Source organism: Drosophila teissieri, chromosome 3R, assembly GCF_016746235.2.
Source record: "Drosophila teissieri strain GT53w chromosome 3R, Prin_Dtei_1.1, whole genome shotgun sequence".
Lineage (NCBI taxonomy): Eukaryota > Metazoa > Arthropoda > Insecta > Diptera > Drosophilidae > Drosophila > Drosophila teissieri.
In genome coordinates, this window is record NC_053032.1 from 27,913,526 (window position 1) to 27,935,697 (window position 22,172).

Below are 22,172 nucleotides of genomic sequence, written 5' to 3' on the forward strand. Positions count from 1 at the left end.
TTAGCTAACAAGCCAAGTGAGATCAAATGCTAAGAATGGCCATCATTGCCGGGAAATCCATTCCCATTTGAAAAGTACTTTGAAATGCCAAAACTCCTTGAAATCCTCTGTAGAAGAAGGAACGCACACACACCACTGTAAGCAGACACACACACTCGCACAGTCATCTCATTATCGGTACATTGTAGTGGCATTGTAAGATACCGTTACATTCCATTTTACATTATAGTATTCCGAATGTTGTTACAGAATTGACACAGTGTGCAATCGTCCTGTGGCATCCCCCACCCCTCTCTCGTCCTTATCCCCCATTCCCCCTCATCTTCCGCTTCGATTCCTTTTCTCTTTGCTGCTTTTCCTCATTTCATTTTTATCCTGTGCGAGTGTGAGCGTGTGTGCGTGTGCGTGTGCGAAACATTACGGTCGTACGTTCGTGTGTGTGTGTATGTGGGCTACTATGTTAAAAGTTTGTTTCCCCATAAAGGACGGCCACACCCCCCGCCCTTTTGCTTATAACTCTGTGTGCGTGTGGGTGTGGGTGTGTGTGGGTGCGGGTGTGTCTCTTGGCAAAGTTTTTGGCTACTTTTATTTTTCGTTGTTATTTAATTTGTGCTCGTGTTGTTGTTGTCTCGTGTTTGACTTCTGAATTGCCATTGTTGTTGTTGCTTTTGCTGTTGTTTTTGCTGCCATATCTGTAGTTGTCAACGCTGCTTGTGTTGTTGCTGTTGTTGGAGTTGTTGCTGTTATTGGTGTTGTTGGTGTTATTATCATGCTAGAACTTCGCTGGTTGTTCGTGTTTTTTGATAACTTTCGTTTTAACTGTCAATGAAAGCAATTGAAAGTTGCCAGATTGTTGTGCGATTACAAAGAGCAGGAAATGCACGAGTTTCCCCTTTAAAATTTCGTGTGGCTCCTGCAGCTTTAAGTTGGCATTGCATTTGCAGGGGAAACGAACACAGAATCCACGAGCGAAACATGCGAAAGGACACACACAGCAGGACATTTGTCAAGCGGGAAACTGAGTTGGCAGCCAGCTGGGCGTCCAACTTTGTTAAAGGTATATACAAATGAATATATATACATATATGCATATATATGTACATATATTGCTGGAAAGCGACATTGTAGTTATGTATACGCAGGAGTCACATAATCCCGACGAACACAAAAACACACGAACACGAGTTTTAGGGGCCCGAAACACAGTTAGCAATTTACTGTATTGTATTATGTATGAATTTTCCCGTGTGCCATTACATTTTTTATCCTTCTGCCTGCTGATCCCACAAAAAAACGGAAACGAGAATACCCACAGTCCTTGCATTTCAAACAGTTATACACACGAATGCACAAGAATCCTACAACTTTGCAACTTTGCAACTTTAGGTTACTGTCAACTATTTATAACAAAAAAAAATCAATGCCATTCACTTCTGGTTTTCCACATTTTCCAGATTTTCACCAGCACTCATGTTTTTGCTTTTCGTCACAGAACGTTGCTCGAACCTTTTGTTGTTTGAAAATTATTGAATTATCATTTATTATATGTATTTCGCTATATACACGCGTTTATTTATTTATACTTATGTATGCGCAATGAATTTGTCGAACGTTAAAAGTTTAGTTTACTCGTTGTTGTTTTGTTTTTGGTTATTTTTTGGGATTTGGTTTTACTTTTCGCCATCTACTTTGTCTAGTTTATTTTATATATTTTTCGTGTTGTTGTAGTGTAGAAAAAATTAAAAACGCGCCGTTGGTATAAAAATGTTTTTCAGCTAATGCGATTTTAACGTTTTGCATGCGAACCAACAACTATTTTGGCCAAGTGCGCGCTGCCAAAGCAGAAGCTCTCGCTCAGCATCCCAAAAAACCGATGGATGCCGATGGATGGATGCTTTCTGAGATATACTCTGCGATACGCTCTCTCAGATACTCTTGCTCTCCGATTTTCGCACTGCAAGATACATTAGACGGTGCGCGCAAGCGAGATGCAGATACAATCCAACGACTCCTGCTCATTGTTTTGATGCTGGCGCTTGCGCCATCTCTTCACTCCGCCGGAATTGCCAGATTCATTCCGGCGGACAGGCGGAAAAGCGGCAGTCACAGCGGCACTTGGCGCGCATTTTCAAAATGATTCGCCCAGCATCTGCTTGAGCATCTTTGCTGGCGGGGTAATTAGCCCGCGTTTATGACTTAACTGGAAGCCAGAAATAGAAAACGGGCACAGCCCGGCCACGGTGGCTGCTGTAATCAGCGATCACGTGAAGCACTCGCGTGTTCCCAGCGGCAGGCGGATGCGGCAGGCCAGGCAGGCGAAACGAGCGGGACGGGCGGCAAGTGCGGGCGGGGTATCGGGTGGCCTGGCAGGCAGACAACGCCGGCGGTCGCTGATAACGATTGCCGCTCAAAACCGCCGCTCAAAAACTACAGTGTTCAAATAACATCTACAGTAGGCACTCGCTGACATAGAGACCTAGATTTATGGTACACAACAACAGAGGTAAGCCATCATATATGGTCACCAATGAAGAACCAAATATAATCCTGCATAACTTCAGTCTAATTATCAAATAAACGTTTATCTAAACTATACTAGCCTTAGTCAATGTGAAAGTAGGAAAAATGGGTTAAAAAAATAATTCACTCTTAATGTATCGTCAATTCTAAAGCTGCACTTTTTTGCAAACTTGAATGGTTAGTACGTACATATCATATTTTCCAAAATAAGAAATACAACTTGTTAAATTAGTATAATTAGCCTGAGGTATCTCCTGAAGGAGGTTTCACTGCGCACTGTTCCGTGTTTTCAAAACAAATTCGAAGCGAACCCAAGGCAGCGGGACTCTTTTCCATATCAACCGGCGATCAGGTCGATGGCGGCATAGCATTATGAAATCTTGAACCTCCCAGCCGATCGCTATAAATATCGCAGGTCTCGTGCTAACGACCATTAGTGCCGTAGGAAACGTGCTGGGCAGCGTACAGCCAGAAGAAGCCAGCTCAGGAACTGAGAAAACCCTGAAACTCAGCAGAAAGTACAGACAGCATGCGGCTGCAGCTCTTGTTTTTCCTCGGCCTGAGTGCTCTAGTCAGTGAAGGAGGTAAGTGCGCATATAGGTAGATCTAAGTAATGTAACCCAGACACTAAGCCAACTGTACCTGCAGAATCCTCACACGATGCCGAGAGGCGTATGCATCCGGTGTTCTCGCTACTGGGCACCGGATCAAGTCCATCAGGAGGAGGTCGATTCAAGCGAGCCATGCCCCAGATAGTTTTCGATGCCGTGAGGACGGAGGAGCGGTACGCCGAATACTGGCAGGGCTTGGCGGCCCAAACGCTGGAACAGCAGCTGGACAGTAAGCTGCGATTGAACACCCAGCTGGCCAGGAATGTGATGCTCTTCATTGGCGATGGCATGTCCATACCCACGATCACGGCCGGTCGCGTATACTTGGGCGGCGAGGAGAAGCAGTTCGCCTTCGAGCAATTCCCGTATGTGGGTCTCAGCAAGACCTACTGTGCCAACATGCAGGTGGCCGACTCCGCCTGCACCGCCACCGCCTATTTGGGTGGCGTCAAGGCCAACTACGGCACAATCGGAGTGACTGCAGCGGTGCAGTTCAAGGATTGCCAGGCGCAGTCACAAGCCGCCCACCATGTGTCCTCCATTGCGGCCTGGGCGCAGAAGCAGGGAATGGCCACGGGACTGGTCACCACCACCTCCGTAACGCATGCCTCGCCAGCTGGCGTGTACGCCCACCTGGCCAACCGGAACTGGGAGAACGACGCCGAGGTGGTGGCAGACAATGGTGACCCAGATCTGTGTCCTGACGGCGCTGCCCAGCTGATAAACAGTCCGGTGGGTCAGAAACTCAATGTGATAATGGGCGGAGGTCGCGAGAATTTCTTGCCCAAAGGCACAACGGATGCCAGTGGAGCACCTGGTCGCCGCTTGGATGGACGCAATCTCATCGAGGAGTGGAAGAGCCAGCACACGAACAGTGCTCATTACGTGGAGAACCGCAGGCAGCTGCTCAACCTATCCAATCACACTTCACGCGTACTGGGCCTGTTTGCGCCCTACCACATGGCCTACCATCTGGACGCGAGTCCCGCGGAGCAACCAACCCTGGAGGAGATGGTCGAGTCGGCCATGGAAATCCTGGAGCGTCAGAGTGCCGGACGCGGCTACTTCCTGTTTGTGGAGGGCGGCCGCATCGATCATGGCCACCACGACACCTTGGCTTTGAGGGCCATCGATGAGACGGCGGAGTTCGACAAGGCGGTTCGATTCGCCAGGACTCACACGAGTACGGATGACACCTTAATAGTGGTCAGTTCGGATCACTCGCACACCATGTCGCTGGCGGGCTATTCCAGCAGGAAGAACGATATCTTCGGCATCAATGACGGACAGCTGGCGGCGGACGATCTACCATATGCCACCCTGAGCTATGCCAATGGACCGGGCTATGATAGCAACTACCTCAGGGAGGGTGGCGCTGTGAGGAGGAAAAATCTGAGAGCCATCAACATGAAGAACAAGGACTTTATGTTCCCCAGCACAGTTCCCTTGGAGTCGGAAACGCACGGCGGCGATGATGTGGCCGTCTTTGCCAGTGGACCTTATGCCCAGCTTTTCACCGGAGTATTCGAGCAGCACTTTATACCTCACGCCATGGGTTACGCCTCTTGCCTCAGTGATCGTAACATGTGCGTGGATGGGGGCGTGGCACGGAGGCCACGCTGAAACTTGGCGGGGATCAAAGGTCGAGTGGAGCACCATGAGTCTTAACGACAAACGTATTATTCTCGTTTAAGAGAGAGGGCACAAGATAAGCAATCGTTTAAGGGGGTTACTAAAATAAATAATTGAAATCTGACAAAAGCTTCGTTTCCTACTTGGTTCAGAATTATATTTGCAGATCTGATCTACTTCACACACTTCCCGAGGTTATCAAAAATGCAACTACTAAAAATTTATATTTAGCTCGATTTTAGTTTGGCAAAACAAGTCATTTGCACAATATGAACTTTTGAATTCGATAACAGGCTACCGATTTTACGCGGACTGACTATCGATAGACCTGACTTACAGTTTTGTTTCTCTTCAGTGTTGGCTAATAACGACATGTGACTGGTTGTACGTCACACTAGCTGTGGTGTATGTCCTCACTAAATCGAACAGCTTACTGTTGACAACACTAAAATGTTGAACTATTCAAAAACTAACATACGACTTGGCGCCAAATTTGAAATCGTGATCGCAGAATGAAAAAATATCTTTTCTTTAAATAAGAAGGGCAGACAATTTAATGACTAGGGATTTATTGGAATATACAATTGCTGGCCATATCCGATTTGAATTGAATTCCTTATCTTTTAATATGTATATATTATGTATGTGTATGTAATTTTCATTTTGTGCTGTTTTTATTTATCTTTTTACAATTAATGCCCTGGCTGCATACAAAACACATGGCTTACACCCAAGTGGCACTTAAAAATACAAACTTAACGTTAAATTTTCTACACAAAGCACAAATAGTCAGGCAAATTAGTAACATAATACATTACGCATAATAACAATATTTAAAAGTAGGCATACACTTAGTTCACAGTATTTTGCACGATTGCTTGGACGACGTCTTTGGTTTCCTCTCAACGGCTCTAACCGCCTCCTCGAAGACCTGTTGCAGGCTCTGCTTCTTCTTGGCGGAGCACTCGACCAGGTTGGATGCGTGTATCTCCTTGCGCAGTCGCTTGCCCTCCTGAAAAAGTGCACAAAACTCACTCATTTAGTATGAAACTATATTAGAAGTTTGGGGTGATGACACTACTAACCTGTGTGGTCACGAACTTCTCCGAGTTGGGAATGCGCAAGTCCAGTTTGGTGCCCACCAGCACCACGGGAACGTGGGCGGAGAAGTGACGGATCTCCGGCCACCACTTGCTCTTCACATTTTCGAATGAGGTCCTACTGCTGATCGAATAGCACAACAGGAAGCAGTTTGTCTAAGGAGCAATAATTCAAGTTTAAGTATCACATCATCCCTTTGATAGTACTTTTGCATTTACTCACATTTGGATAGCTAAGGGGACGCAGCCTCTCGTAATCCTCCTGCCCGGCCGTATCCCACAGGGTCAGATTGTAGTCCCGGTCGTCGACGGCGATGTTGCAGGCGTGATTGTCGAACACTGTGGGCACATACTCCTCGGGGAACTCGTTCTGTGTGTAGGTTATCAGCATGCAGGTTTTGCCCACCATGCCATCGCCCACGACGGTTATTTTCAGCGGGCGCGGACTCTTCGATACGTTCGTCGTCATTCCCGCTTGTTTTTTGCTCGCCTCTTGGTTGGGTAAGTGCTGCAAGGAGGACAAAATAGAGGCGTCACTTTGGGATTGCAACATTTGGTGGCAGATGTTGGCGCACTGTGTTTATCTTGGCGCACCCACACTTTCATCCATCCAGCGCCGAAGGCAACCGGAAATCTTCAGGCTTTGCCCCTAGCTGGCTGATGAGTGAAGCCAATACTTGCAGAATACAGCAGAAATGGGAATACTGCTCATACAGAATATGAAAATGTATGATGAACTTCAACAGCATTAGCTGGAAATAATGCTGAGCAAGTGAATGATGTATACAATTCTAATCTGCATTCTATTTCAGTTGAATTCAGTTGTTGGAATATCATTCGCTCTTTTTGAAATTGAAATATATTGCTTTTGAAACTACTTTTACACCATGGCAAAGAGTCCACCTGAATTAGCCATGTCGATGATACAACAACCCATATCGCGCACATGAACTTCAAAACTTTTTAATCTAATCGACAGTTGAACTGAAAACGACAAAAGTGCGGGCAATTTGAGCTTTTACGAGGGGCCAACTGTGTGTGTACTGTGTGTGCACTGTGTGTGGACTGGAATTCATCAAGCGCAATTGATTCTGCGAAATCTCTAATGGAAATAAATGTGCTTTTATGGCTGTCCCCCCACCGCCTTACATAACAATTAAATAAAGGCCGGGCCAAAACTGAAAGACTTTCACCATCTGTATCTGTCCAGGCACAAAAACAAACTAACAAAACCGCATTTGTTTCATAAATTTTCCTTTTTTTAATTAAAACTGGTTTCGTCGGTTTCCAGTTGACCCAAAACATGGACTAGATTTCCCTACTCAGCACAAAAACGCCAAAACAGCACAAAATCCAAATCAAAAGACATTTGTCCGCCCGATTTACAAATGAGAAGTGATGCCGTTAGGTATTCGTATTCATATTCGTATTTGTATTCGTCTTGGTATTCGTATTCATATTGCGAGTGGGAATTCTTGGGGTATCCGCTTAAGCAGAAAACTCATGCGAATACCAGGAATTATTCACTGTATGTTGTATGACTCATCGCGGACACTTGTTGCTGTCTGAGGTTCAGACTGAGTTTACTTAATTGCAAATCAGAGAGCTGGAAGCGTTTATTAGAAGAGCTAGACCACACTTTTGTCGGTGACTCATCTCAGCGACAGGAAAAGTCTTCCAATCTACCCACACCAAATTTCATCTTTAAGCTGCATCTCAAATTATTCAAAGTGCGAAGATCAGAAACCGGTTGCGTTGCGACATTCATCAGCGTTTACCGTTCGATGCCACTGCACTTTTTCACTTTTGACCACAGAAAGCACAAAACCACAGCCAAAGATCCCTATAATATGAGTACATATAAAACAATAATTATATTGTTTACGCCTATAAGTACAAAAGCTTATTCATAAAAGTGATTGAGTCCAGCAAGCAAGTCCAGTAACAAATACATTTTCCATCTATCAGTTCGCAATAAGTAGATGACACTTTGTAGATAAACCAAGCTGGCAATGTAAATAGAGGGGAAAAGTACAATGTTATTTATACTTCTCGAGTGTACAAAAATACACTGAAAATTCATATAACTCATTTCATCAATAACTGGAATGTCTGCGAGATGGGGCACATGCGTGAGTAATGAACATAAAACGCTTTCTGGCACGCGATCCACAGATGCTGAACTTTGACTGGGCGCACTTTGATGCCTGGGTCAACACAATTACAATTACAATTGCAAGTGCCATCATTGGTGCGAGTGGCTTTAAGTTGGGGTTAAGTGCTATTCTCTTTGAGTTTGTGAACTTTTTATTGATTTCGTATGTGCTGTATGGGTTTTTGCTAACATTTCCTGAAGAAGGGCAAAGCATTTTGCCAATGAAATTCGTATTTCATGGCTGGTTGGTGGTTGCCTAAAATAGTGAAAAATGTATTCAAGCGATCAGGCTTTTAAGCAAATTATATTCCAATTCGGTATGAATGACGTTACCGAATTTGAGTCGAATGAGTTCGTTCCAGCAAAATGGCAGCAGAATCCCCAAATAGCAGCAGTGTTCTTTTTTTCTACTTTCGTTGCCAAATTAGTAAACAAATCCCCATGAACAATTGACCATTAGGAAGCCACCAGCGCCAAAAAAACACACACAAACTTGGTCAGAAAGCTACAACGAAACTAAATAAACAGCACACTCTTGTGTTGGCCTCTTTGGACGCGTTTTAAATTATTATAAACAAACAGCTGCTGCCTTGGCTGCTGTTTTAGTGACTACAGAAGAGTGCAAATAATTAAGTTCCAATGCTACCGAATTTTTCTATTTATACAACCAGCTGATTAAGCAATGCTCGTGAATAAGCTTCCTGAGTTTACATCATGGCGAACTTGTGGATTAAAAAACAGGTGTGTGAGCAATGAAACTTTTCCAAGTGGAAACGCCAAGTGGGTGCCAATAGCCCCATGATACCCTGTACCCTGCTGCACCATAACTTATGCCGTTCTATCAGTGCGGGAAACAGCGGAAACTCTTTATCAAGCGCCAGGCCGATGATGCAAATGGAAAATGAAACTGTATCGAGCGCGGCTCGAAATTAATACACATAATAAATTATTTAAACATAATTGCTGTGCCTTTAATGCACTCCCTTGGAACATGAAGTGCTTATGCATATGCAGTCCCTGAACATCTTACTCCAGTTCATTGTTATCTGCAGGCTTGGCCTCTTGTAAACTTTTCATATCAAGTTACGAGCTACGAGCTCGTCGTTCTCGGAATCTCGGAAGACTTGCCACATTTCACACTCCCTCTTTCTTTGCACTCGGTGGCGATGATTGCCCAAGATGAGGAAAGGTCTCCAAGCGACACATCTGCACTATAGCTGCACTACATACTGGCTATATTCATGTGCAATTCAGTCGGGTCACCGCAGTTCAAAGCTCGTCTCGGCTTTGAGGCGACTTATCAGCAGCCTCTTAAGAATGGCTTTAGAATGGCTTTAGCAAGGCTTTAGTATGGCTTTAGTATGGGTATGGGTGTATGGGTATGCATCATTCAATATGTGGTCTCTTAGTTTTACCCCATAAATAACCAAGTTACACAGAGGCGGACTGGCGGTAGTCAATAAGTGAATTACAAGTGAACACTTTTACAAGTGTGTATCATCATGGATCATCAGACTCTATTGTGGAATTGTTGCTATCCCAAGAGTTCCGGACAGTAAGTGTAGTTTATGAAATAATAACGCATAAGAAACTACGTCAGTGGAGGTCTATAGGTACGTAATTCCTTTATAGAACAGAGATTACTTGGCTAGAGTGTTCTGAGAAAGCAAGATCTCATTTTATGGTGGAACATAATATATCAAAATGAAATTTTTGCGTTTATCGCAGGAGTGTTTAAAATTAGCTTGCATTCGAATAGCTTATTGCACAAGAGCAGTAAAACTAATCTTCCCGCCCAAAACCAGATCGAATTGGAACTCCAAGTCGGCTATATACTACATAGTATATAGGTACACTTCTATATAGACCCCTATTCACCATCCACACCAGAGCACAAAATACTTTTATTCAGCTCTGCCCGTTGTTGCGAAAAATATACGAGCTGTATATGTGCATGTATTTTTATGGTTTCTCGCATGGGTTTTCGTATTTAATAAACTGATTAGATAAGATAGATGTGCGGTGTACATAGGGAATTGGACTTGAAAGAGCAACGGCGATAAGTGGAACCATGGCGAAAACCAATGGCTGGTTACCTAGTCGGTTGGCCAGAAGAACTAGCGAATCCAGAATCAAATGAATCCGGGCAGATTGCAAGGGCACGCGCGGCCAATTAGTTAAATTAATTGAGGTTAATGCGGAGTGTTTATTGTGCCATAGATGCCATAGGTGCCATAGGTCGCAGTGAATTGATTAGCGACATTATGGATTATGGATTGTCTGGAATGCGTGAATTAGGGACTGGCGATTCACGTACTCTGCTTCCTGCGACGGCCTTTAAATGGCTGTGTAACCATATAATTGGTGGATAGCTAAACATGGTATCGAACCCATTATGGTGGAGAATCAAGTCGCCTGCCAAGATCCCCATTCCCCAAAGAATAAGAGAGAGAAACAGAGAGAGATTGGGATTGGGTTTGGAGGCGAGAAGCGAGAGAGTTGGGTTCCTATACTGAAACTGCTTGGCATTCCAGAGCTGTGGAGGGGATCGAAACGGAGGGGGGACTGGTGGGGGTGGTGGCGGTGACGTGAGCGCCATACAAAGTGACTCAGGTGATAAAGAAACGATCACGAAGTCTGCTCTCCCACTCTGTGGGCTCTATGCAAACAGTGTTTACACCAAAAGATACATGTTGTTATTATAGCCGCCCAGCCACTGAGCGCCCACAAAAAATCGCAAGGTCACTGGGTGTTAAGTTCATTCGGCGATGAGTTTGATATTTGGTTAACTGGCTGCATCTATCTGCATGCGAGGATAAACTTGGAGGGTTCGGATGCGTAGTCGCTTTGCACGTACTTATAGATACGGGGCTTGTGTGCCCGTACTTTTATCCACTCTCGTACTATTTGCAATAATCAATCGAACAACACGTCTGGCGATGACGTGCGACTTGATCGCAGTTCCACACTGGAGATTACTCGAAAAACCGGATAAACGAATAGCCACAACCGATCGCTCGCGATGTCGTTAAACAACTGAAGTGAACCAGCCATCGGCGAGTTGTTTCTGTTTCACTCGCAGTTCGAGTATCCCGCAGTACGAGTATCTGGCAGATACGCGAAGAGCGAGCGAAGAGAGCAGCTCTCTCTTAGCACAATATAATATTTCCTTATCAATGGCTTGGATAAGCATAGCTTCTTGGGGATCTGGGGACCAGGCTAATCACTGAGTTTTTAAAAAAGAAATTAAAATAACTCGAAATTTTTTGGCATTTCATTTGGAGTGCATGATTATTGAAGTCCAAAATGATGTGGACAAGAACCCATTAGTCAGCAATTCAAACTCAATGCTTCCCATTTAAATTGAAATCATTTGTTTCTAACTTTTTTCCACCAATGAGAACGTATTCGTTTCGACTATCCAAAGTGAAGTTTAATGTTCTCTTAGAAAATAACCAAAAATTAGTTCGTATTAATCAATATATTTGCATACATCTATTTACGCACTTCCTACTACAAATAAGCGAATGAATACAACTCACTAGTACGTCAAAGCAATAAGCTTATGCTACACACATAATTACTTAACTGAGATAGCAAAACACAACTTTAAAGCTTTTTATGAGTACCAAATCCTGTTGCGTAATATCCCGCCCTGCAACTGGAGTATGTGGCATGAGCCATTAATCAACGACATTCCGCCAGTGCGTGCGGCAAAGCTTAGGCTTTATATCTGGCCGATGTAGGGGTAATTAAGCCCCAGAACCGGCAAACGGGTAAGAGTTCAATTAGCCGACACGTTGATGGGGCATTACATTAATTAGAATCACCACTGCACTGGACAAGTCACTGTCGTCCCAAGTCACAAGCCACAAGGAATAAAGGTCAAGTGACAAAGGCTTCGACCCAAAAAGTCGAGCGGGCGGTCACAGCAAAGAGAAGAGTCGGAGAATTATTAATACACAGATATGAATGTGCAGCAGTGCCAATTAGGGATAGCTACTTGTGGCAGCACATGAGCAACATGTGTGCCGCTACTGCAAAGATACAGATACAGATACAGATACTTCTGGAAGCCTCTTGACAATGGCCATTGTACCAGGAGATATGAGCAGGTGCGGTGCACTAAGGAGCACTCAAAGGAACGATTCAATGTGGCTGGGATGCAAATTGCACGATTCCCAAGGTCGCAGGGTGAAATACTGTTGGAGCGACAAGAAGAGAATCAAATTCGCAGGGAGAAAGGGCGACTAAGAATAGCTGAGGGCGCGACCAGATAATGTTGCAGAGTGTCTCCATTTCCCGTTTCCGGTCTGTGCGGATCCGGATCGAAGGGTGCGGAGTGCACGGTTGCTATTTCTGAACAGCACTCATATTTTATATCTTATCGTGTGCAAGCGGCCTGGCACAGCCATTCATGGGGATGAGGGCTGAAGTGACAAAAACAAATATGTATATAACCAGATCCAATAGCAATCGCGGAAAGCTAGGAGTGATCCCCAATCAAATGCGCCTGTTGGTGTGGCTGTGTTCAGAATCTGCAGGGCATTGTACCTTAGTCTGAGTCCTAAAACAAATATGAAAAGCTACATCTGCCTATTGTCCACTAACTACAGGCAAAAAGGTTTTCAGGCCAAAGTGCTACAAGAAACACAGTACCTTTAAATATCAAAACACAAATTTAGCTCCTATCATAGAGCAACCAAGTTGCGAAGATTTGAACGCGAATTTAATTTGAATGTCTTAGGAAGCGTTAATTATCAACGGATGTTGGCTTGTGTGCCAAAAAACCCAATGCTGAGTTGACGGATGTACATATATAGTAGATATAGCTATAAAAAAGGCGCTAAAGGAATGCGTCTGAAGAAAGCAATCCTAGTAGTGCTTCAGAACTACGACCACCATGAACGGAGGACCTGCATAAATTAATATGATTTACGATGCTAATCATAAGAATTCGGAACTATAAGATTTCCAGAAAACTCCGATTTATCAGATGTACTATGTTCTTCATTTGAAAACAAAAGCCAAGACAGCAACCATTATACTGGACTGTAAATAAGGTGATCTATGGGCTCTGGTATTTCGTTATCGATTGATTGTTATGTGTTATACATATCGGAAAGTATCCCCCGCACCAATAATATCATATTGGGTTCACGTCATAGCTAAAAGATTTAAATAATTCAATTTTCTATTTCCTTTTTTTTCAAACTACTCAGTTTTGAGATACAATTTTTGGTTTTTAATTGAATTTGGTTTCAAGTTAATTTAAAACAAACGACCTATAAATAAATATGATTCGCATACAATCGTAACAGGCCACACAAACTTGATTTTGAGCAATCGATAACATCTCTGTGCTCAGTAATTATCTCATCACTAACTGTACGGGGTGTTCACAACATTTGAGTAAATTTTTTTCGAAAACTGTGAAAATGCCTGAAAACGACGTGACTAAAATGAAGGTAGGTTCAAAGAATAAACTTTGGAGATGGACCCCAAGTATATGTTCGTGTTCCAGGTGGCGGACTTGAAGCGCGAGCTGAAGCTTCGTGGACTCACCGTGAATGGAAATAAAACTGAACTGCAGGACCGATTGCAGACCGCATTGTTGGAGGGGGACCTTTCTCTGGAGGATTCGGCCATAGCGGATGCCATTGACGACGACGATGTGTCCTTGACCGACGAGGATGAGCACAAGCTGCTGGGCGATGAGAACGACGATGAGCTCCTGAAGAGTCCGATTAGCACGCCCACAACTGTGGCCATTCCAGATTTGCTGGCGGAAGAGAAGACGTCAGCGGGTTCAGAGGCAGCTGTGCCGCCTAAGAAAATAGTGCTCAAACGAAACAACTCCCAGCAGTCCACGGGCACTGTGGTCAGCACGGGGACACCTCCTTCTAAGGAGAACGAGGCGCCCGCTGCAGCTGCTACTGATTCCTCCGGAGAGACTCCAACCAAGAAGCATAAGCCAATTGTGGTTGGCCCGAAGACGGATGGAGAGAAGCCATCAGGCGACAAGAAACTTACCCAGCTGACTGCACAAGAGCGATTGGAACTGCGGGCCAAAAAGTTCGGCATCACTCCCACCGCCGCACCCGCTGTGGCCACCACTGCAACCGCAGTTGCTGCGGCCATCAATAAATCCTCCAGTGCCTCCATTACGGCCAACAAGGGAAACAAGGAGACGGATGAGCAGCAAAAGGAGGCACTCAAAAGACGTGCCGAACGTTTCGGATGCGTGGTGCCCGACAAAGCCCCGAACTCAAAGGCCGAGGATCGTCTCCAGAAACGGAAGGAGCGATTTGGAGGAGCAGCAGTCACAGCAGCTGCCACAACGCCCGCCACAACAGAATCGAAGGACGCCTGGTCAGAGAAGGCGCGCGCTCGCTTGGAAAGATTCAAAACAGCCCCGTCCGCCAATTAAGGAAATCAAATCTAATTTTTTAAGCAAGCAAATACAATTGTAAATTCTTTCAGAAGCAGGAAGATGAACCTTTCATGTATCAAACCCCAAAAGCCACCAATGCTTGTAGTAATTAAGCGAAAGTTCAATAAACACATCATAACATGACCATTGAAATTCAGGGTTTACATTATTTTATTTCGTTTAAATCAATGACTTAAAAATAATTTGAATCGCGTCTTCGGGTTTATTGGGACTTCTTTTTTGGAACGTCAATAATCATATTAGTCTGTATATTAATATGCGTAAGTATATATAAAAGTTATACAAATATGTGGGTGCACTCGTTTGGATGAGCTCCTTGTGTGATTCGTTAAAATAATTTCGGTATTGCGAGTGAAATAAGGAAATTCAGCTCATTTCATTTCATTGGTCATCGGAGGATGTGGTCATGCTTGAAGTGTGAATTGGCGCCAAGAAACGAAGAACTATTTCGGAACCTAACTGCCTGACTTAAAAGTATGTTACTTTAATGTTGCGCCCATCCAGGCGGGAGCCATCCATCAGCGCTGAAAAGACATTGAAGTTTAGTAAATTGAACCAATTCTCTTTTCGAGCCTCACTCACCAATGGCTAGTTCGGCATCGCGCTCCTTGAAGAAACGCACAACGCCCACATCATTGCCGCGGATTTCAGCGAACTTAACGTCTCCAATCTCACGGAACTTGTCTCGCAGCGTCTGCCAAGTGCAGCTCATTGGAACGTTCTTAATAATGATCGTGTCCGACTTTCGGGATCCGCCGACAGCATTGCCGGAGCCAACATTGGAGTTGCCCACGTTGCTGCCGCCGCCATAGACATCCAAAGGATTGCCGGTGTTATAGTCGTTGCCATCTACACCAACTCCTCCGTTGCCGCCGCCCACTCCACCAGAGCTGCTGTAGGCATTGTATCCCAAGTTGCTGGAGCCGCCGCCGCCGCTGTAGTTGTTGCCAGAGCTGTAGTTATTACCACCACCGGTGCCGCCGCTGCTGTAGTTGTTTGAAAGACCAACATTGCTTGGGGTCAGGTTGTCATCATTGCCGGAGTTGCCCAGATTGAGACCGAGGTTGCTCAGCGAGGAGGTCAGCAAGGGATTGCTTAAATTCCCTCCCTGGTTACCAAGATTGCCAACGACGGCAGCCAAAAGGCTGGGATTCAGATTGTTTAAGTTCAATCCGCCGGTACCGGAATTGTTTCCCAGGCTAGGCTTTTGCACCGGAGCCACAGGCGATGGCTGCACTGCCGCATGGTTGCCAAACATAACACCGGTCAGGTTGTTAAGCAGGTTCGTGGTGGCGTTGCTAACCGCGCTGCTGTTGGGTTGGCTACCCACCGATCCAAGCTGAGATCCTTGCTGAGCGTTGCCAAGCAACTGGCCCTGGCTCTGACCCCCGTTGGGCAGGTTATGGGCCACATCCCTAAGTGGCTCGCCGTTGGGTCCCAGGCCGATGCCCACACCTCCCAGGCCCTCGGGCAGCTTAATGCCTTCATTCTTATCCGGAATACGGTCCAGGCGCACGGTCATACGACGGTCGAAAAGCATCTGACGATCCAGCATGGAAATGGCCTGAACGGCCTCCACAGGATGGTCGTATTCGATCACAGCGAAGCCGCGGCTGTTGCCCTCCTTGTCCAGCGAAAGGTCTACGCTCTGCACCTTGCCGGCCAGCTTGAAGACCTGCTTGAGCTTCTTGTTGTCCACCTTGTAGTCCAGCTGCAGGGAGTGTCAAGAAAGTGAAATTAGCAGTGTGTCAATTCGATGGCTCAGCCACTGAAATAGTTTCGAAAGTTGCCCATGTTGATTCCAACTGCTGTCTGTCCAACAAGTGACAAAACCATGCTGCTGCAAAGCTATGCTGGCGATAGGCGAGAATCTCAGGAGAATCAGTCCAGCACACGTTGCCCAGAAACCAAACGGAATAGCCCAGAGACGACGTGGAATTTTTCTACACCCGTAACTGCTTCATATTTATAACCCTTGAAAAAGAAGTGGTGGTCTTCGCGGAAAATCGAATGTGAAAAGTGTGAAAGAGGCAAAACACTGCAACCAACAAGCAGTCAGGGAACTTCCAGGAGTCATTGCAACTGCTGACTTACCAATTATCATTAAACAACTTAACCGAAACAAAATATGCGTTTTCGAAAACAAGATTTTACGTAGCCCAATTTGTGGTTGCCGCTTAAGTCACCTTTCTGAGGAGAAACTAGTATACGTAGGGCCCATTCTGTGGTATTGTTATCAACTAAAATGTATTCAGTGTACAGCGATGTAGAAAGGGGTATCAGTGTCTTTCCCTGGTCCATGTAGTTCCACCCAGTCGTTTAAACACATCAACACATCCGATTCCATTCGCAAATTCGAAAGGGGAAAGAAACATATGTCGCAAAGGAAAGGACACCGTGGAGTTGTCATTACTTTGGATCGACTTAGATGAATTAAAAGAAGTGAACAGTATCTTCTGGAGGATGTGACCTAGATGGGTTATAAATACGAAGCAGGGACCCCGAAGCAAAAAGAAAACGCAGCATATTTGTAGTGTGGTCCGGTCCAGTTGAATACTATACATAGGATTATTGGAATTTTATATTACAATATACTCACATTAGCAACAAAAACCTTATTATGCAAAGGTCCACTTATGCCAAGACTCTCCAAAAACGAAGCAGAAAGCCCATACAAATTGTAATTCGACGAATTATTATAATCATTTGACATCATGTTAAAATTATTACGCCCAGATCTAGAAAAAGAGAAGCCAGATTTCCAGAGAAAGATAACAAAAGGCACAAGTAAGCTTCAGCTACGAGAAGTGGGATTCCAAGAGAGCCGCAGGATATTCAGACGCGTTTACATTTTACCTTCAGTTTAAACTCGTATCATACGCTTTTTTTCTTCAGCTCCTATATATATTATAATTGAATATCGAATATTTTTGTTTCTCAAAAACAGCGCAAGAAGTAACTCCGATGTAATTAACAGATATTCCAGCAATCCTTGATCTTTTAAGACAATTTGAACACATATAATGCTACCAGCGCCAAAAAATCAAACACTTCCGACTTTAAATGCTGTGATCAACCTTCAACCTCAACACTTAACATACAAAATTGACTTGAGATCGAAACGGAACACTTTTTAATGAAAAAATCATTGAACTTCGGAGGCTTCGTTGTAATCAGATGAACACAAACTTCATATATACCTGCGCATTACTACTAACTTTTATGAAAAGTACGATTTATATTTTTGGGAACTCGTAGCTATAGAAATAGTTATTTTTCTTACAAACTAAGGGAATTTTCGGCATGTCTTCCTAAAAATTAACATTTTTTATCAATAAGTCGGCGATCAGAAAATTGTTCGAAAGATATGTGGTTCAATTTGATACGAAACACCTAAGAAACCTCGATTAACTCACAGTACGAACACTGGACTGAATGTAAATTCAGTTGATTCACGAACGACAATTGATATTCCTTAAAATAACGGATTCAGTTCGCTCGTGATAATAGCAATACATTAATCTAACTGCTATCCTATACACAAATACGAAAGCAGCATCTTTAGGATGGAATATCTTGAGATCTATTCCTGACCTACATACATATATGAAAAATCAAACTAAACTCGATTCAATGCAGAGTCCGCAATCGTTGATAAAATTTAAATGGAACCACTGCCAGCTGGGAAGTTTGTAAGAATTGAATAATTTATGCGTGCCATGAACTCTGCTTTCCTGCTCCAGAACATCGGAAAAAGTACACATATAGGATATAAGCATAAAGGCGGTACTCACAATCTGTCGTCGTCTCGCCTTTGGAAACCACGATCGCGGTCATCCATGTGGTCACGGCCACCGCCGCCGCCACCTCCTCCTCCATTGTTGCCACCATTGCCTCCGCCAACGCCGCCTCCTCCACCACCGCCTCCGGCTCCATCTCGCACTATGCGGCCGTACTGATCGCGCTGCTCGCCGTGATCCTCCTTGACCACCAGTTCGCGGCCATTAACCTCATAGCGGTTCATCTTCTCCAAGGCCTTCTGCACGTTCTCCGGATCCTTGAACTCCACAATGCCACAGCCACGCGCCTTGCCGCTCTCATCGAAGAACAGCTGCACGTACTCAATGGAGCCGACGATGCGGCGGAACAGATCCTTCAGGTCCTGCCAACGGTAGTCGTACGGAATGTTCGAAATGTAAACGCGGCAATTGCGACGTTCGCGGCTCCGGTCGCGAACATTGTTGCCACCACCACCTCCTCCGCCGCCTCCCTGGTTTCCACCGGCGTTTCCATTGCCATCAGCGTCCGAGAAACGGGAGCCACGTGCGCCGCGGCCACGACGGTCGCGCTCCTTTTCGCGGTTCTCCACGGAGTTACCAGCGTCCATGCTCATTGTCGACTGCAAGGAAATCGCAATGTGTTTTGTAGTTTTTGTAATATTCGTAGTAGTACACACCCGGAGTGGCGTCCGCGAAAACAAAATGGCGACCGCGTCAATGGACGTTTTTTCGCCAAATGTTCTTTTCTTTGTTTGCGTTTTAGTTTACCTTTTTAATTATGGCTGTGCTCTTAATACTGGGTATATCTCTCTTTTGCTGCTTCCGGCGTAGTTATAATTATGCAAAAATCGTTTTTGACAAACTACAGTTCCCGAGATCAATAGAAAAACGCACAGAATTTTTTTGTTAGAGCTGATAGTGATGCGATAACCCCAACAATGACATATTGGTAGCAGATCAATCGATAGATTGTCGATTGTTATCGGATAGCCGATTTCTTAGACTATTATCGGCTCTTTTCGAAACTGTTCTTCGAATTATCGAATTGTAAGCATTTTGTTATTTACGCGCGCAACGCCAACATTTAAATTATTGGAATTCAATTATTTCTAATAATTATCAATTATAATTGTAATAGTTGTAATGCCTAAGTGGCTAATTTTTATTATCGGCAAGAAATGAAATAATTGACGCCCAGCTAAACTGAAACCACATTGCATAAATAGTACACACAATCGATTTATTTCGTTTCTTTTTGTATGGCAAAAATTAATACAAAAAATTAAATATTAAATGTATGTATGTATGTATAAAAAGCTTAAAGCAAACTATATAATGTAATTTTAATTGGCTGTTTGTTTTCTCTCCGATTGATCTGTCAGTATGGTAAGTAGAAAGAAAGGCATATCTCAAGAACTCATACGGATTATAATTTCATCATCGTAGCACCACAAATATGTGTTTAACTGAACATAAATCTAGTTTGGGGCTAGCGAATTTGCTCGTTTGTGCGAAAATTGCTGTGAGCTTATCGGCATTTGTTTGTTTGTTCTCTAATGATGAATACTAATGGAATTCTGCTCGTGCGTGTGTGCGGAAAAAGATTGCATTTATGTATGACTGTCGGGTTAAAACCAATAGATAACAGGGCTCTAAAAATTCACAATATTGGTTTACATCGCGTTTCGGTTTTAAGCACGGAGTATCTGTTAAAGTACAAACAACATAGAATCAAGTTAAGTGCTGGTTGAAAACAAACGGATATAGCAGCTGAACCAAGGCAGTTACAACAGTATTCATAGTTTTTATGTAGAGGTACATATTCATTTTCATTTTCGATTTGCTTCGTTCGTTTTTGTTTGCTTGTTATTGTTAATACTCTTAAAAGGGCGCCTCGCAGCCTTTCAAACGACACAAAACACACACATTCACAAAATCATTTCGACGTACATAAAACTCTAGTTACTTAAATTAATTACAATTTCTCATCTTTTATCTGACAATTGCACCGACCAACACGCTCCCACATGTGTGTGTTTTTCGCATTGTGTGTCCAAAATGGACAAACCATCGATTCCGGGACGATCGGCGATCCGCCGACGCACATACAGACAAACAGGCGACATTTGAAGAAATAAAAAGTGAATAATAACCAATGCGAGGCCGTTTAGAGCATTTTACATTTAAATCTACGATTCGGCTTGTTCATTTTGCGGCCCCTCCGCCCCTTGTTGTCCTTGTCCTTGCGGATTTCGCGCACCAGTGTGTAAAATGCATCGTCCACGCCCATGCGCGTCTTGGCGGATGTCTCAATGTATGGAATGCCGTACTGTTTGGCCACCTAAGAACAAAACATAATGAATGGAAGGCTCGCTGGGAATACTGAAGGCTCGAACTCACCTCTCTTGCCTGCTCGTTGTTAACGTTCCACGAGGCCAGATCACATTTGTTGCCCACCAGCACCATGGGCACCTCCTCGGCGTCCTTTACGCGCTTGATCTGCTCACGGTAGGTGCCGATATCCTCGAAGGACTTCGCACTGTTGACGGCAAAGACCAGCAGGAAGCCCTCACCGGTCCGCATATACTGATCCCGCATGGCCGAGTACTCCTCTTGGCCGGCGGTGTCCAGGATGTCCAGCAGGCAGGTCTCTCCATCTGCAGGGGAATAGAATGAGTTTGATTATCGCGACTCTTTAAGATCTCTTCTGGTTTACTCTTGAAATTTCCTTTAGAGGGGAAACCAAAACAGCGAAAGGGCGCAGAAATCTCTAGAGACTTGCACCCTTTGCAATACCAGATTTTAGTATAACTCACCGATAACCACTTGCTTTCGGTAGGAGTCCTCGATTGTGGGATCGTACTCGTCCACGAAATGGTTCTGGATTAGCTGGATGGTGAGCGCGGACTTGCCCACGCCTCCGGCTCCAACGACGACCAGTTTGTATTCCGTCATTTGGCTGTGGCGTCCGTTTTCGATTTGCCGTAGTCGCAGTCGCAGTCACAGTCGCTGTCACAGTCTCTCTCTCGCGATCGATGCTTACTCTCTTTGTTGAGCGCCCGCAGATGCAGTCTCTCTCTCCGTACGCTAGTGTGCGTGTGCGTGTGCTTGTGTGGGTGAGTGTGCGTGTATGGGCTGCAAGTGGAGTAAATTATTAATTAAGATTGATTAAAATAAATTAAACGCATAATTAGGCAGGAATTAATGCACGTCACTGAGTCACTGCGACTAGGCGCTCACTCGCACACACACGCACGCACCACTGCATGCACACAGCCAGACGGGCACCAAAAAAAAAATGGGAAAAAGAGATCAATGACTCAAACTAAATTTAAAACTCATTCGCTCCATGCAAATTAGTTTATCTCCCTCACTGCAGAGTTGTTAACTAGCCGAATTTGCTGGTTCGGCGGCGTTGTTTGTCGCCTTTTTCTTTATTTTTCTTTTGCCTGCCGGGGCTGCGGACCTTCTTTGTTGCTGCCTTTTCAGCTAGCTCCTCCTTGTTTTTCCGCTCCGCTCCTCTCTGTCAGTGCTCTGCTCTGCTCCACCTTTCTCGCTCTCGCGCGCGGCGCAGTTGCTGGGCACGTTTCACGTCACTTTCGCGGCTAACGGTGCGACAGGCGGTAGTCCTCGATGGCACCACTTTAATTGCCGTGCGGTAATTGCAATTAACAGCGCAGGAAAACAATAAATCCGTATGTGAAATGCAGATGAAATCTAGGCTGTACGTAGCTGTGAAGATACTAGAGCTGGCACCAAGCCGATGGCACTATCGATGGCGATGGCTGCATTCTGGCCGGCACTATCGATTGACCTGCGATAACGATAGCTATTTCGGAACTGATATTGAGCAGTGCATGCACGTTAGGCGGCTTTATAAAATTAGTTTTGACTAAGAAAAATTGGAAATTATTTCATTCA

At 44.6% G+C, this 22,172-nt stretch overlaps 6 protein-coding genes across 7 annotated transcripts in view; 2 read left to right on the forward strand and 4 right to left on the reverse strand.

The window, feature by feature from the left end:
- LOC122619772 (mucin-5AC) overlaps positions 1–1,797 on the reverse strand; it is a 31,177-nt gene extending 29,380 nt beyond the window's left edge. Inside the window, exon 1 of one of the 2 annotated variants that reach the window (XM_043796884.1) lies at positions 1,507–1,797. The gene's annotated coding sequence lies outside the window, so the exon portion shown is untranslated. Of the gene's footprint in view, positions 1–1,431 lie in introns of both variants that reach the window. The other variant, XM_043796885.1, reaches the window with a different exon arrangement.
- Positions 1,798–3,049: 1,252 nt separating this feature from the next.
- LOC122621605 (alkaline phosphatase) lies at positions 3,050–4,754 on the forward strand. The gene is made up of 2 exons (XM_043799522.1): positions 3,050–3,104; positions 3,169–4,754. The coding sequence occupies exons 1-2, from the start codon at positions 3,050–3,052 to the stop codon at positions 4,752–4,754; spliced, it is 1,641 nt and encodes a 546-aa protein (XP_043655457.1).
- A 661-nt stretch (positions 4,755–5,415) lies between these two features.
- Positions 5,416–11,040, reverse strand: LOC122620140 (ras-like GTP-binding protein RhoL). Its single transcript, XM_043797461.1, has 4 exons — positions 10,876–11,040; positions 6,087–6,371; positions 5,849–6,019; positions 5,416–5,775 (listed from the first exon to the last, which is right to left on the reverse strand). The coding sequence occupies exons 2-4, from the start codon at positions 6,330–6,332 to the stop codon at positions 5,620–5,622; spliced, it is 573 nt and encodes a 190-aa protein (XP_043653396.1). The 5' UTR covers positions 6,333–6,371; positions 10,876–11,040; the 3' UTR covers positions 5,416–5,619.
- Positions 11,041–13,345: 2,305 nt separating this feature from the next.
- On the forward strand, positions 13,346–14,604 carry LOC122620982. The gene is made up of 2 exons (XM_043798688.1): positions 13,346–13,486; positions 13,543–14,604. The coding sequence occupies exons 1-2, from the start codon at positions 13,457–13,459 to the stop codon at positions 14,446–14,448; spliced, it is 936 nt and encodes a 311-aa protein (XP_043654623.1). The 5' UTR covers positions 13,346–13,456; the 3' UTR covers positions 14,449–14,604.
- On the reverse strand, positions 14,605–19,178 carry LOC122620980 (heterogeneous nuclear ribonucleoprotein M). The gene is made up of 5 exons (XM_043798686.1): positions 19,020–19,178; positions 18,267–18,871; positions 17,072–17,210; positions 15,055–16,183; positions 14,605–14,996 (listed from the first exon to the last, which is right to left on the reverse strand). The coding sequence occupies exons 2-5, from the start codon at positions 18,863–18,865 to the stop codon at positions 14,941–14,943; spliced, it is 1,923 nt and encodes a 640-aa protein (XP_043654621.1). The 5' UTR covers positions 18,866–18,871; positions 19,020–19,178; the 3' UTR covers positions 14,605–14,940.
- A 338-nt stretch (positions 19,179–19,516) lies between these two features.
- Positions 19,517–22,017, reverse strand: LOC122620984 (ras-like protein 1). Its single transcript, XM_043798691.1, has 4 exons — positions 21,718–22,017; positions 21,068–21,386; positions 20,652–20,908; positions 19,517–20,592 (listed from the first exon to the last, which is right to left on the reverse strand). Exons 2-4 carry the CDS (start codon positions 21,204–21,206, stop codon positions 20,419–20,421), a joined length of 570 nt encoding a protein of 189 aa, XP_043654626.1. The 5' UTR covers positions 21,207–21,386; positions 21,718–22,017; the 3' UTR covers positions 19,517–20,418.
- Positions 22,018–22,172: the final 155 nt, after the last annotated feature.

Coding starts and splice junctions, on each gene's coding strand:
- LOC122621605 (XM_043799522.1), top strand. CDS start 3,050: ATGCGGCTGCAGCTCTTGTTTTTCCTCGGCCTGAGTGCTCTAGTCAGT. Junction 3,105..3,168: donor TGCTCTAGTCAGTGAAGGAG/GTAAGTGCGCAT, acceptor CTGTACCTGCAG/AATCCTCACACGATGCCGAG.
- LOC122620140 (XM_043797461.1), bottom strand. CDS start 6,332: ATGACGACGAACGTATCGAAGAGTCCGCGCCCGCTGAAAATAACCGTC. Junction 6,020..6,086: donor GTCCCCTTAGCTATCCAAAT/GTGAGTAAATGC, acceptor ATTGCTCCTTAG/ACAAACTGCTTCCTGTTGTG. Junction 5,776..5,848: donor AGAAGTTCGTGACCACACAG/GTTAGTAGTGTC, acceptor GCACTTTTTCAG/GAGGGCAAGCGACTGCGCAA.
- LOC122620982 (XM_043798688.1), top strand. CDS start 13,457: ATGCCTGAAAACGACGTGACTAAAATGAAG. Junction 13,487..13,542: donor ACGACGTGACTAAAATGAAG/GTAGGTTCAAAG, acceptor TTCGTGTTCCAG/GTGGCGGACTTGAAGCGCGA.
- LOC122620980 (XM_043798686.1), bottom strand. CDS start 18,865: ATGAGCATGGACGCTGGTAACTCCGTGGAGAACCGCGAAAAGGAGCGC. Junction 17,211..18,266: donor AGGCGAGACGACGACAGATT/GTGAGTACCGCC, acceptor CTCTTTTTCTAG/ATCTGGGCGTAATAATTTTA. Junction 14,997..15,054: donor CGATGCCGAACTAGCCATTG/GTGAGTGAGGCT, acceptor ATGTCTTTTCAG/CGCTGATGGATGGCTCCCGC.
- LOC122620984 (XM_043798691.1), bottom strand. CDS start 21,206: ATGACGGAATACAAACTGGTCGTCGTTGGAGCCGGAGGCGTGGGCAAG. Junction 20,909..21,067: donor CCGAAAGCAAGTGGTTATCG/GTGAGTTATACT, acceptor ATTCCCCTGCAG/ATGGAGAGACCTGCCTGCTG. Junction 20,593..20,651: donor ACAACGAGCAGGCAAGAGAG/GTGAGTTCGAGC, acceptor TTTTGTTCTTAG/GTGGCCAAACAGTACGGCAT.